The sequence below is a fragment of the Pundamilia nyererei genome, unplaced genomic scaffold (assembly GCF_000239375.1).
Source record: "Pundamilia nyererei isolate P.nyererei 1_Seehausen unplaced genomic scaffold, PunNye1.0 scaffold00003, whole genome shotgun sequence".
Classification (NCBI taxonomy): Eukaryota; Metazoa; Chordata; class Actinopteri; order Cichliformes; family Cichlidae; genus Pundamilia; species Pundamilia nyererei.
In genome coordinates this window covers 5,834,823-5,849,578 of record NW_005187404.1, presented here as the reverse complement: position 1 = coordinate 5,849,578, position 14,756 = coordinate 5,834,823, and the positions used below count along the sequence as shown (strand labels likewise).

Here is a 14,756-nt window from a genome sequence, read left to right as displayed (position 1 = left end):
TATGGGTATGCTCTTCTGCATACCTTGGTTGTAGTGAGCGGATGTTTCAGTTACCGTTGCCTTCCTATCAGTCATTTTCCTCTGACCTCTTGGCATTTTCACCCAGAGAAATGCCTCTCACTGGATATTATTTCTTTTTCTGGCCATTTTCTGTAAACTCTAAACTAAACTAAAGATCGCTGAGCGGTAAAAATCCCAGCAGATCAACAGTTTCTGAAAGATTCAGACCAGCCTACCCAGACCAACAATCACGACACCATCAAAGTCACTTAAACCACCTTTCTTTTCCTTTCTAATGTTTGGTTTGAACTTAATTGGTCTTTAGTTTTAATTGTTGCTATGTGATTGGCTGCTCAGATATTTGCATGAACCAGCAGTTGAACAGTGTCATAAAGCAGTCCCTGAGTGTATATTTACAGTATATACATAAACTATGAACCCTTTGAGGTCAGGACTTAAAATCACACCAAAAATAAAAGGTAAAAATGTTTTCTTTGGAATTTTTTTGAGCACTGTGGTGTTTTTCCTTTTTGACCACATTCTATGTGTGTCAGTTCAAATGCAATGGAGAGTGGTTTAACCTTTAAACACTGATGATGCAGTTTGACAAGTAAACCAAATGAGGATCTCTGTGGTTTCATAGGAGCCTGGCATACACAGATCTCTTTTTATTTCTCTGTGTACATCACCAGAGTCCAGTCGATTTGTATTCTGTTACAGTGAACTCAGTTTGAGAAGGTTTTATGACCCATGTTTCTATGTGCACTACATGCTGTCTTGGTCTGATCCCAAGGCAGGTTCTTGTACATGCATACCTCTGTGTTTGTGGGTGTGTCTTTATGCACATCTTCATGTGTCCACTGTTGATTTACTCATTGACCATTGCTCCCCCAGTTGTAGCCTGTGGCCCTTCATACTGGAAGAAATCCATAAACTCCTTCCTCACCTTTACACCAACATGTTTCAAAACAGATCTCTGTAGCATCCATCAGCTCAAATTCTTTTGCATGATGTACTGAATGTACTAGCAAATGCACAGACATAAAATTAGATTTTCTAATCTAAATTCATTGCAAGACAATAAATTAATCTAGGAAGTTAAATATCAGAGAATAACATTGCCATAAAACAGCTACATCATGTCTCCGTGTCTGGGTGGGTATCTACAGGTGCACACAAATTGCTGGTTCTACTATGTCACTCCCTCTGTGACATTAGCTCAACAACTCTATTACTGCCAGGTAAGAGGTGAATGTCACAATAGCAGGATGTCATAAAGCTCTGGAGTGGTCTAATGGGTTTTGTTCAGGTTGAGGTAACACATGCACACTACCGCGCACACGCATGTACAGACACATGCTCTTCCAGTAAACTATCACCTACGTCCTTGTTGCATTTACTCATCACAACTCCTGATGTGTTTGAAGAGCTAATAGATTTTGTTTAAAGAAGCAAATTTTGAGAATCAGCTGTCACTTAGTTGGAATATGGAGGGGTGCCTCTCCTGTTGCTGTCTCATCTTGATCTTTTTTTCCTCTGGACCAAAAAAGAATTGAATTAATAAAAATCCTCAAGCGGGTCACTCACAAGCCCGAGATATAAAAATAACACTTTAAAGTCCAACCAAAGTGAAAAAGTTTGGCAGGGATACAAGCAAAGTGGCAAAAGCAGAGGTTGCTGCCAGTTGTCAAGCCTCGCAGCCTCAGGGGGCAGGCAGATGGGAAGGCTTATGGATGGAGTGATCATGTGAGCTAAATTAGCTTCATGTGCTGCCACAGTAAGGAAAGAAAGATACAAAAGGAGAGGGGGTGGGGGTATAGTGGAAAATATTGTTCTTTGATTTGTCTACATTAGTAATGATCTAGTTTTTAATAACCATGAGTCACTGTTTTATTTTCAGTATTCTCCTAATTCTAGTAAATTTATTGTTGTTGTTGTTGTTGTTGTTATTATACTGTGCAAAAGTTTTAGGCAGCTGTGGGAAAAATTCTGTAAACAAAGAATGCTTACAGAAATATAAATGATTGTTTACTGGCCCCAAATGTATTCTGCAGCAAGACAACCACCCCAAACATAAAGCCAAAGTCATTAAGAACTATCTTCAGCATACAGAAGAACAAGAAGTACTGGAAGTTATGGTATGACTGATTTTCTAACACTGGAATATTTCTAACATTTTGAGTTATTTTCCAGTGTTAGAAAATCAGCACTGCTCAGTGTTAGTCTTTGTTAATCTTCAAAACTGACTAGGTTACTTTTAAACATATAACACTGTCAAAAGTGTTAATTTAACACTCAACAGTGTTGTATTTAACACTCAGAGGTGTGGACCCATATAGACACTCTCCAGTGTTAATTTAACACTGGAGTTTTTGCTGTGTACGAGTTTAATTTGTCAGCAACTTTCTGCCAGCCCTCTCTCCTTGCTTTTGCAGCCTTTGCAGTGTTCCCTTGCATTTTAATTAAACTCTGAAACTCCTGAAATCCCTCAATCAAGAGTTCTTGCTCTGCTGCCGAAAAATACCGAGCGCGCCGACCAATCAAAGGGTTGCCGATCAATGTTTCTACTATCGATGTGTAGCCCCTGTTGAGCCACCCAGTGATCTCACATTACTTCATCCAGCTATACTAATCGTCAACAACAGGTGTGTTCGGGGAACCGGAATAGCGAGCTCAGAGTTAGCGCGATGATTTGGTCTTGGATGTGTCATTTGATGTCTGGGATTGCATGAAGAGACAGAAGGATATGAGGAAGCCTACATCCACAGAAGGTCTGTGGTTAGTTCTCCAAGATGTTTGGAACAACTTACCAGCCAAGTTCCTTCAAAAACTGTGTGCAAGTGTCCCTAGAAGAATGGATGCTGTTTTGAAGTCAAAGGGTGGTCACACCAAATATTGATTTGATTTAGATTTCTCTTTTGTTCATTCACAGCATTTTGTTGATTGACTTGATTAACACTTCCATTTTTATGCATTCTTTGTGTACAGCATTTCCTCACCTGCCTAAAACCTTTGCACAGTAATGTATATTTATTGCACCTGCAGACGTTATTGGCCATGGAAACCTGTGCCACACACTTTTTGTGCTGATGTTAATGTCAGATAAAGTTTGGAACTCTATTAATACTACTCTGCTACTCTATTACTGCTTTAGCAAAGCACTAGTGACTTTTACTCTCTCTGAGTCTCAGGACTTTTAAATTGCTGTGGTTCCCAAACCCTTGCAATAACACCACTTACAGTTGATAGCTAGGAGGCATGAAACTTAACAAATTGCTGCTCTGGCATCCTAATAAGGACCACAGTTAAATCAGTGAGTTTTTTTGAAATAGCCCATTCCCAGACTGCATGACCAGGTTCTTGTTTATACACTTGTGGCAAACACAATAGCTTAAAAAGTTTGGAATGAATTCTGACAAAACCTTGTAGAGGTTTAACTGGCTAACATGTACAGACATCCACAGATGACAGTATGATGGTAGGTCATTATTATTTGTTTTATATATAATACAAAAACTACCAGGACTGAAATGAATAGCAACAGATTTTGTTCTATAACTTTAACATTATCCTACTCATGTAATTTAATCAACAACAAAAGTTGGGTCCTTGGTATTAAAATATAGCATAAGTGTAAGAAATAAAAGAAAAGGTAGTCTTCCACACTTGGCCTGAACTTTCAGGTCTTAGATCTGCATGGGGTCATGGGGTTCTGGGGGTGCTCCGTCTCCGGGCCGGGACCCTGGCTGGGCCTTGGGAGCTTGTGTCCTGGTTGGTGTGTCACCGGGGTTGTGGGCGGGTGGGCATATGGGGACTCAGCCCTGGCGCGGGTTGCCGCCGGTGCATCAAGCCACCTGAGGGTCTCTTTAACTGATGGGAGAGGCTGTTACATCTTTGCAGGAGGTCTCCTCTCTCCAGGAACTCACTCTGCAGGTGGGGGAGAGATATAAGAGAGGTGGAGGAAGAACTCAGCCTGGGTGTCTATTGTCTTGTGTAGTCTGGGAGATGAGTGGATGATGGGGTGGGTGCAGTTTTCTCTGTGGTGGGGTTGGATGGGCTGCGGGGCCGGGCGGCGCTGCTGACCTGGGCCCCGGTCCGGATGGGCCTGGGCCCCCTTGCCCTGGTAGGTTCCAGAGTGTGGGGTTGCCTACTGGGGTCAGCGGGGGAGCTAGCCCCCAGGGAGGGGCCTCTGTCCCCTTCTGGCTGCCTGTGCCACAATTTTATCTCACAACTTAGACATTCACATTACTCACACTCTCATAACACATACATATAGGACCTTGGGGGTGGGCACGCTACACGGCATCCAGAAGACCGTCAGGGTGTACGACCTCACCTCTGGCGCCGTTGCCCACCTCTCAATTTTAAATACACGTAGACATTGAGGGCTATCGGGAGGGGCTATGCGCTTACCTGCTGCTCTCTGGCAGGTAGCTCCATGCCCTCCTGGGTTTTAAATGCACCTTAGAACACACATGCATCAACACTACATATGAGCGGGCGGAGGGAGGTTTGGAGTCTTCATACACCCCCATTCTCTGCGGCCTGTTGGGGCGGGGGGCTGGGAGGAGGAGTTGGCCATCCGATTGGGGTCTGGAATGTGGGGCCTCCCTGCTGCTACGGAGTCCGGGCGGTCTGCTTCTCTCCACCCCAGGGAAGAGGGTAACACTACCTGGGTCTGGGTGCAGTTTCCCCCTCCAGGGGCAAGGGTACCTAGACCTGGGGTATAGAGTGCGCTTGGGGAGTGTGATTGTGTGTACAGTGTCTATTTATGTCTGTCTCCACGTTGGGTGAGTGCTGAGTATTTGCATATGAGAGCATGAGGGTGGGAATGGATGTTCGTATCTGTGTGTGACTGTTTGTCTGTGTCTATATGTCAGGTCAGGTATCAGACGCCACCTCTCCAGGGACTATCATCCACTGATCCACTAAATCAGTTTCTATCTGATTTCTGGCACTATATAAATAAAATTGAATTGAAGTGATCTTTTTGAAATCACAATAGAATAGCATTTTATTTAGACAGAGACATTAAATAATAATATTTAATATCAAATCTTAGTTTGGGGAACTGATCCCTGCAAGCATCAAAGTTTTACTTTTTCAGCCCAATTATTTAAGATTTTAAATTATAAAAATCTTTAAGATTTTTATCTTTTGCTTTTTTATCGAAAGGAGACATGTCCAAAAAAAAAAAAGAAAATTCACAGGTTCAAAAGCATTATTTTATGGCACAGACCATGTAAGCTTCAGTGAAGAGACACAATACTCGATCACTTCTACATCATTTAAAAGTAGAATGGGAGGGAGAGCCTTCAGTTTTCAGGCCCCTCTTCTGTGGAACCAGCTTCCAGTTTGGATTCGGGAGTCAGACACTATCTCTACTTTTAAGATTAGGCTTAAAACTTTCCTTTTTGCTAAAGCATATAGTTAGGGCTGGACCAGGTGACCCTGAATTCTCCCTTAGTTATGCTGCAATAGACGTAGGCTGCCGGGGGATTCCCATGATGCATTGAGTTTTTCCTTTCCAGTCACCTTTCTCACTCACTATGTGTTAACAGACCTCTCTGCATTGAATCATATCTGTTATTAACCCCTGACTATCTTTCACAGCATGTCTTTTATCCTGTCTTCCTTCTCTCACCCCAACCAGTCACAGCAGATGGCCGCCCCTCCCTGAGCCTGGTTCTGTCAGAGGTTTCTTCCTGTTAAAAGGGAGTTTTTCCTTCCCACTGTGCCAAAGTGCTTGCTCATAGGGGGTCATATGATTGTTGGGTTTTTCTCTGTATCTATGAAGCACCTTGAGGCGACTTTTGTTGTGATTTGGTGCTATTTTAATTGAATTGAATTGAGTTGAATCTTTTACACTATACAGTCTATTTCCTTAAGCCATTCACTGACAAAAAATAAGCATCTTCTTTGGGAATTAGTCTTCTTAATCTTTTGATCTTTAATTGTTGCCTTGCATCGTTTAATTATGGCATTAATCAAAAAAGCTATTTATTTTAACTTTTCACTTAATTAAGCCCAGCAAGATTGGTGAATTCTCTCAAATGTCAGTTCTTTTTTCTCAGGCACAGACTGTCTTTATCTTTCTCAAGGCTCACTTTATTGCAGACACTGCATTTTGCATGCAGAGAATATGTACATGTAGAAACTGCCTTGTGTGTGTGTGTGTGGGCGCGCGCGCGCGCGCGTGTGTGTGTGTGTGTGTGTGTGTGTGTGTGTGTGTGTGTGTGTGTGTGTGTGTGTGCGCGTGGGGTAACATGTTTGGTTGTGTGATGGAAACTGGTATAAACTAAAGAGAAGCTGATTAACCGATGTTGACATTAATGGTGGAATCCATGAGTGAAACAACACGTGGCCTACCTCTGACACAGATGAGCCTTTGGGGTTTATCAATCAGTATGTTGAATCAATAATAGCTAAATATAGAACAAAAGGTGGAGGGGTAGGAGGAGTGGGGCTTGTTAGTCAGTTTTCAGGATTTTGACCACTCTCATTACTTATTATTAACCTGCTGTAACCATATAGTACAATCGTAGGCTAAAGGCAATTGTTTCATCTTATTTATTTGCTTTATTTTATTTATGCTTTATGCTCAAAACACACACACGTACTGTATACACACAGACAATGGTTGCGCTGCTGTGCAACCACAGTATACAGACAAACATTTTTCCATTCTCTTTTAGATAAAAATTTTTAGTATGCATCAGTGTGTAAAGACTTTTTAAATCCACAACATGACTGTATTACACAAGAAAAAATGAACAATGGATTATTAATTATTCACCTTTTCTCTCATTTTGTCTTCTAGTCATCGGGCACCAGTGTGGTGGTGGACATCGCAGTGATGGGTGAGGCTCATGGTTTGATCTCAGACCTGCTGGCAGACCCATCGTTGCCCCCTAACACCTGCAGCTCTCTGAAGGCTGTCAGCAATCTCCTCAGCACCCAGATCAACCTCCAGCCACTCCACCGACCTCGCACCCCTGCAGACACCCACACCTGCTCTGACTCTGAAGATGGGCCAGAAAAAACAGAGAGACTCGCTATTCCAAAGGTTATTGCTTGTCTTTCTAGAAAAGTTGAGTTTGTGTAGTTCTGGCTGTTTTGTGGAATTTTACTTACAGCTAAAAACAAAGTTTTGTCTGGTCTTCCAAAAGGAGAAGAAGAATCACTACTATTCAGTGTAAGATTTACAGTTATTGTAGATACATATGTTTAACTGTTTAGTGTGCTAGGCAAAGCAGATAAACGTGAATAGAAAAGTCAGTGCCAGTGCAAATTGTAGACACAGTTCTAAACCATAAATGTTAAAAGTAGGCTCAGTGGCTCACACAGTTTTTAGGCTACTGTTTTGAACACTTGTGTTTGTCCTGTTGCCGTCTTGTTTTTCTGCTTTTTATTTTAACTGGTTGTGACAATGCTTGGATAAAATATAAAAATATGTATTCCCCAAAGGTTGGTAAAAACTTCCTTTTTTACTTTAGTCGCATATTTATATTTTTTACAGATTTGTCTACAAACGCTGCTCTCCAAGCTGTGAAACGTGCAAGCTAGAAATGGAGACATGTTTTTGAAACAGGCTGCAGAGCTGAGCTATAACTGTTTACTTTGAAGGCAAAGCTTGTTCATTTCTAATTTGCGTCACATATTTTCAAGTTTTGCATACCACTTGGTTAGTAATTTGCAGGTTTTTGTAGACAAACATGAATAATGACAGGCAACCATGGCAACCTGCTAGCAACAAAACCAATCAGGGAGCAGTTTGTGGTGAAGCACCTTATTGCAACCAGTTTTACCAAGCAACAGCCAGAAAACTTTGGGAAACACATTTTTCCATAGGAACCAGTGCTGAACCAGTAGTCAGCTCAATGTGTGAATAATCTCACACGAGAAACCTCAGTTAGCTAATGCTAGCTAATTAGCATGCATAGATAAAAGTGTGGGGTTTTCTTTCTTTTTTTTCCTTTTTTATCTTTGTTGTGATCGTAGTTTTGGGTAGAACGGGACTAAAACAAAAGTAATGACAGAAAAAATTAACAGCCTCCAGCTTAGGGTGTGTGTTTTAGTACAACCAAATGCTAAACTATGGCGTTATTTTTGTGCCACTATTCTGAGCGCACGTAAAAAGAAAAATGGAGCGCACGTAAAAACATTTTGCAGGTGCATGTGTTGCATTTTGAGGAGAAATTTATTTTGAGCGAAGAAAAGCTCAATTTGAGTGAACAAAAGTAATTGCTGTAATTGCTGAGCTCAGAATAGTGGCACAAAAATAACGCCATACCAAACAAGTAAAGGAGGATCTAACAAGGAAAGATACATGCCCAGCATTATATCAATCACAAGACAGCCCCCCCCCCCCCCCATCTAAAAAAAGATCAATGTCTTTATTATCTATATTGTGATTATAATTCACAAAACTAACACTGAAACATGTGACTGATATCATAAACTTATCCAGAAAATGAGTAGTAAGGGCATAAGGAATAGCTCAAGTTAGAAAGAGAGTATTTTTTTCATATAAATCTTTTTACAACAAGAGGACTCATCTGCTGTCTGTTAGAAATAATGTAGGTTCAAGGCACTTTGCATTGGCTTTACTGTTCAGATTCGTAGACAGATTCATCCTTTATGTATTCTTTGTTTGTTTTAATTTCAGGGTTTAGAACCCCACTCAAAGTTTATGCAGAAAGATGAAGAAGTAAAAGGTTTTCATTGCTATATACTAGTGATGCTATTGATTGTACCTAAGCAGTGATGATCAGCAGATCACCCTAACCTTAAAGGTTCATGATTGCCCATGAATAACCAATGAATAGAGGGACATACAAAAAATGAAAACTGGCATCACTATTGTTATGCCAGACTTATTATACTTCCCTCTATTATATTGAGTGAGTAAAGTAAAAAGTATTAATAATGTGCTCATAAAAACACAAAAATATTTAATTATATTTAAGCTATGTTTTTTTAGTTGTACTGTTGTACACACACACACACACACACACACACACACACACACACACACACACACACACAGGTATTTACCAGGTATGTCTCTTTTGGCACATATCAGCGATCTTTTCCATTTCCTCCCTCACTGCTAGCCTGGTGGGGGCCTCTAAGATAACTAACAATGACGCAAATTCTTCCAGGGGGCTTTTTAATGTTTTACAAGGCCAGTGCTTCAAAATGTATGAAGGCACTTAACGTGAGCAAGGAAACTAAATAAAGTGTGTGATGCAATGCAGGACAGCCTACCAGGAAAGTGACTAGCAGCTTTAACAATGCCTGAGTGCACTCAAATGCCTGAGCCATGTAGTGGAACTCAATGAGATGCTGCCTCATTTTGGCTCACTGGGGATTTGTGAGACTGCATGTGGCAGTGGGTAATGTAGGTGATTCAACTCACTTGCACTGGCCTGTTGTATGGCTCTGAACTAAGGACAGAAATAGCAGTTACATAAAAGTAATCAGTACTATTGGTGACTGAGCTACAACTAAGCTTTGACCTTGCTCAGCGAGACAGCAAAACCCTGTTTTTTTCTTAAAAGTATGGGTACAATTGGTAGGTTTTGCTTGTAGTTCTTATTGAAAGTGTATCATTTGGCTGTGTATGTTATCAAGCTGCTACTGTTCAGGATATTTTTCTAATATTTAGCAACTTCCAGCTTCTGAACTAGCTTGTGTTAAACAAATTTTCTCTTTATATTACTCCTAGCAAACTTTGAAAATGGTTACATTTTTACAAAGTTACTATACGATTTTATAAGATTGGCTCATAACTTATTTTTTATGCAGTGAAACCAATTTTCAAGTTTTTTTTGTCACTTTTTCAAGCTACATTATTGTTGCATGAAGATGTTTCAGATATGCCCTTTAAAGTGGAATACCCCATAGTAATAATAAAATTTACAATAGAAAAAGCGGCAACAGCCATTCTCTCTCAGCCCACCCTTTTCTCTTTTACTCGCCTCCTCAGTCATTCGTTCACACTCTGCTTGAGATCTTTGAATAGATTAAGTGCCACAGAGCAGAGTGAGCATGTGTGTACGTGAGGTTATCTGCTGGATGCAAGTTTATTTTAGAAGAACATCAAATGTGATCCTCTGCTGCCCTCTATATTCTGCTGTAAATGTGTTTGTGTGCTCCCTTCAGAAAAATATGAGCTCATTAACTGCGTTCAGCTCATGGAAATGTCTAACACTGGGTTGATTAACACCATGGGGACGTGGTGCATGTCTCCCTTCTAATCTCTTTCACAACTGTCAAGTGTGCTCAGTGTGACCCTGCTTTCATCTGTATCTGTGGCCTCCACCTACAAAGCCGTTCCCTTTTTTGGGGTTGCCTCTCCGGTGCACCGTTGTCACTTTCATTTGCACCAAAGTGGGTGAAATTGATTCACAGTGGTTTATGCTTCCTAACTGAACGCAGTGATATCTCTGAAGTTTGACTGATTTTGACCACTGTGACGAAGAAGCATTCTCTTCATCATTTTTAAGCTGCGTTTGATTTAAAAAATCCCTTTACTTTTTAGAATTTCATAATGTTGCCTTAGCTACTTACCATTAGGTAACATCTACATGTTCATCTGTATTTCAGCGTCTCAGGCGGAGTCTTCCCCCAGGATTACTTAGGAGAATTTCATCAACTTGGACCACAACCACATCAGCTACAGGGCTGCCTACTATCGAGCCAGGCCCTGTACGCAGAGACCGCTCAGCCAGCAACAAACACACTACAGAAAGGTAACACGTCTTACGCAGAAGGTTTAACATTACTGTCATTTCTTTATCTGACTTTTCTCCTCCAATAAACCAGTGATTTTTGGAACAACTCAGTGATGATGACCATCTCAAAGAGTCGCTCCATGTCTGCCTCCTGTGCTGCCTCTGTCACATCCAACCACCTGTACAGCAAACCACTGGGAAGACCAGGTGTGTGTCTGTGAATCTATTTTACTGCAGAGTGTAGAACATTTCAGTTATTTTGGGTAAAAACAAAACAAACAAACAAAAAAAGCGAGTATTGATTTACAATGCAATCTTTTTCAGGTTTCCCTCCCTCCAACATATCACCTCTGGGCTCTCCTTGCTCATCTCCTCCTGTCCAGGGCACTCCTGCCTCCAGCCCTACGATAAAAATATGTTCAGTGCAGCTTCCTGAGCCGGCTGGGCCACTAACAGAGCTAGTACCTGGCTCTGTGGCCCCCAAAAGCCACCACAGAACCTTAACTCACAGCCAGAGTGCTCCGAGCTCCACCACCACTCACTGGCGGCCTCCATCACTCTGCGGCAGGTAATTTACACGCTATCACATACTAAATCAGTTATTTACTTACAATATATAGAGCGATTCTGACCGCAGAAAATTTGATTGTACAATTTATGTGTCATCTGCGTGTGAGTGGGGGAAATTAGTCACTTCATTAGTTTGCTCTGAGAATAAAGCAACATCCAAATTACCAGATGAGAGAGATCAATTAGGATGGACCGGTGTGTATACTCTGAATGCTTGTGTCTCTCTGCTCTCCGTTAGCTGTGGCAGGCCGTACAACAATCGACTAAACAACGGGGTAGAGTCTGAAGACAAAGGAGACAGAATACCCCACCCAGGTAATCAAGTAAAAAAATACATATTTTTCTGTTTATTCCAGATACAAATTAGAGCACAACTGATATTTCAGCAGATATCAGTTGTTTGTCAATCTACTGGTGTCGGTATTTACAGCAGCCAATAAATGTAAATTGAAAAAGTAAAGAAGAAACAACAGAAACACCCTTCAGTTATATACAGTTGCATAGTTTACCACATTCAAGCAGAATGTAAACAAGAAATCCACCACTCGTTATGGCAATAAAAGAGTTTGTTTTTGACACAAATTTTAGTAAGGACTCATAAATTTGTTTGTTTCATGTGTCTGAAACAAAAACATATCGGCTTACATATCGAGGTCTTTTAAGGTCTCGACCTTAAAATAATCTTATATAAGGCAGGATCTAAATCAAGGGCGCTTCACCTAGGACAGCTGCAGTTTTGGACATTTGGATTTTGATTATGTTTTCATTGAGTCATTATAAAAAAAAGGTCTTATAGTTAACATTAACATAGGATTAACTCCAGTTTTTAGATAAACAGAAACATCTTTGTGTTCTAGTGATAATGTATTCTCAACAGAAGAAACACGTCTGTGTTCACTTCTAATGTGTTTAGTCCTTTTTAATGTGTCAAATCCAATGTGTCCAATGTGATTAAAGCTACCTTTCTAAATCGTGTCATGTTTTTCCAGATGAACGCGCAGTAGCGTCATCAGACTATGATAGCACGTACGACAGCACCTATGAGACCAACCACAGTGACAGCAGCGACTTTGCACAGAATGAAGAGGAAGCAGAGGGAGGCAAGAAGCCTCCTGAAGCAAGAGAAGGTTGCAGGGAGTATCCGAATGACGGCATTGTTCTTCACCCTGTCCTGCTCTCTTCAGAGGTAGACAATCAGACCTCACTTAATGTCCTTCCCCCAAAATAATTTCATTAAGAGGGAATAATTGAATCGACATTAAGAGCAGCACTACATCATTTGCGAATTATGTGAAACCATCTTATGATGTCATGAGCTAGCTATCCTCTATTAAGCAGCAACTATCTTTGAAAGTTACTTTAAAAAAGCTGGTTTTGCTTTAACAATATAAGTCAATGAGGCATAACATTACGGTCACCTGTCTAATATTGTGTTGTTCCACCTTTTGCTAGCTAAACAGGCCTGACCGAAGGTGTGCTGTGGTATCTGGCAACAAGATGTTAGCAGCAGATTCTTTAAGTCCTGTAAGTTGCCAGGTGGGGCCTCGCAACATCCTACAAATGTTCGACTGGATTGAGATCTGGGGAATTTGGAGGCCAAGTCAACACTTCAAACTTGTTGTGCTCCTCAAACCATTAATGAACCATTTTTGTTTTGTGGAATGATGCATTATCCTGCTGAAATAGGCCAGAGCCATCAGGGAATACCGTTTCCATGAAATGGTGTACATGGTCTGCAGCAGTGCTTAAGTAGGGAACATGGATTTCAGTATCCTGGTGCCAGGTGTTCCAAAGTAAGCAACAGGCATTGATTTACAAAGAAAACATGACTCATTAGACCTTCTTCCATTGCTCTGTGGTCCAGTTTTGATGTTGTTGGAACTTTCAGCAGTGGACACTCTGACTGGTCTACAGCGATGCAGCCCATACGCAACAAATTGCAGTGAAATGTGTATTTCGAAGCCCTGCGACCTGTCCAGGGTGTACCCCGCCTTTCGCCCTATGGCAGCTGGGATAGGCTCCAGCGCCCCCCGCGACCCTGAAAAGGATAAGCGGAAGCGAATGGATGGATGGATGGATGTGTATTTCGAAACCAACATCAGCATTTTGAGTTACAGCAGCTCATCTGTTGGATCAGACCACACTGGCCAGCTTTCACTCCCCACATGCATCAATGAACATTGCCTGCCGATGACCCTGTGGCTTGTTCACAGCTGTTGCTTCCTTGTATCACTTTTAATAGATACTGACCACTGCAGACTGGGAGCACCCCACAAGTGTCATAGGTAGGACCCAAACGTGGGCCTCACGGAGCACAACGTGAAAACTCAAAAACAGGTTTATTGCTTTGAAAACTTAACCAAAACATGAGGCAGGAACAAACCATCTAGTAAACTGGGAAAAACATGAGCAGGAAGAAACACACTTATCTGACTGATGTGACGGGGGAAGCAAAACTGAACATCATACACACGAGAATGAAAAGAACTAAATAAAACGGGAAGTAAAAACACTGAGACCACAACTAAGACATGTGAACTTGACACAGCGATTGGAGAATAAACACACAGAGACATGACTGACTGGGGGGATGAAGAAAGGGAACAAAAACATGATAACTAAACACTGACTTACCCAATAAGGAACACAGACTGGAAACAAAGGGAAACTAACATAATCAAACAAGAAACTATGAACCACAAATAGACATAATGAAACTCAGAGGCACTAGGAAAAAATGAATAAATAGAAGACTATGAAGCTCCAAACCAAAACTCATCTTAACCAGAACGAACCAAAAACCCTATAGAACAGTGAGAACTATAATACAAAGATAACGAAAAACAATGAGAAAAAAGACAAAAGTCTTGGTCGACGAACCAAGGATCATGACATCAAGAGCTGCAGTTTTGGAGATGCCCTGACCCGGTCTTGTAGCCAACACAAGTTCGCCTTTGTCCAACTTGCACTAATCCTTATGCTTTCCCATTTTTCCTGCTTCTTATGTAAAAGGGGATGGCCCCTAATATATCCCACCCACTAGGAGGTGCCACGACGAAGAGATAATCAGTGTTATTCTCATCACCTGTCAGTGGTCATAATGTTATGCCCGATTACTGTATGTCTACAGAGTGCATTAAGTAAACCAATATTCCTACTGTTGTGTCACTGTGATGACTGAAATTTTTAAGTCCTAAAGGTTATTTTACCTTACGTCCAAATATTTCTTTGCACCACCCTGAACTTCTCTTTGTTCACTTACCTTTGCCTGACAGGACAAGCCAAACTTGGCCCCAGAGACTCTGTTAATGCCAGGGCTGGAGCCTCTAATGAGTCAGCTTAACAACTGGAACTTTCCCATTTTTAGTCTTGTGGAGAAGACTCACGGCAAGACGGGCTGCATCCTCAGCCAGGTAAATACTTTGTTAGTGTCAGGGGTTGACAATT

The 14,756-nt window shown here is 41.3% G+C and overlaps 1 protein-coding gene across 1 annotated transcript in view; it reads left to right on the top strand.

The window, feature by feature from the left end:
• The window catches only part of LOC102210275 (cGMP-inhibited 3',5'-cyclic phosphodiesterase A-like), a 79,255-nt gene that overhangs the window by 39,650 nt on the left and 24,849 nt on the right, over window positions 1–14,756 (top strand). The window contains exons 2-8 of the mRNA XM_013911282.1: window positions 6,821–7,066; window positions 10,612–10,757; window positions 10,831–10,946; window positions 11,064–11,307; window positions 11,548–11,624; window positions 12,299–12,495; window positions 14,585–14,722. Of these exons, the coding sequence (XP_013766736.1) occupies window positions 6,821–7,066; window positions 10,612–10,757; window positions 10,831–10,946; window positions 11,064–11,307; window positions 11,548–11,624; window positions 12,299–12,495; window positions 14,585–14,722 (1,164 nt within the window). The remainder of the gene's footprint in view (window positions 1–6,820; window positions 7,067–10,611; window positions 10,758–10,830; window positions 10,947–11,063; window positions 11,308–11,547; window positions 11,625–12,298; window positions 12,496–14,584; window positions 14,723–14,756) is intronic.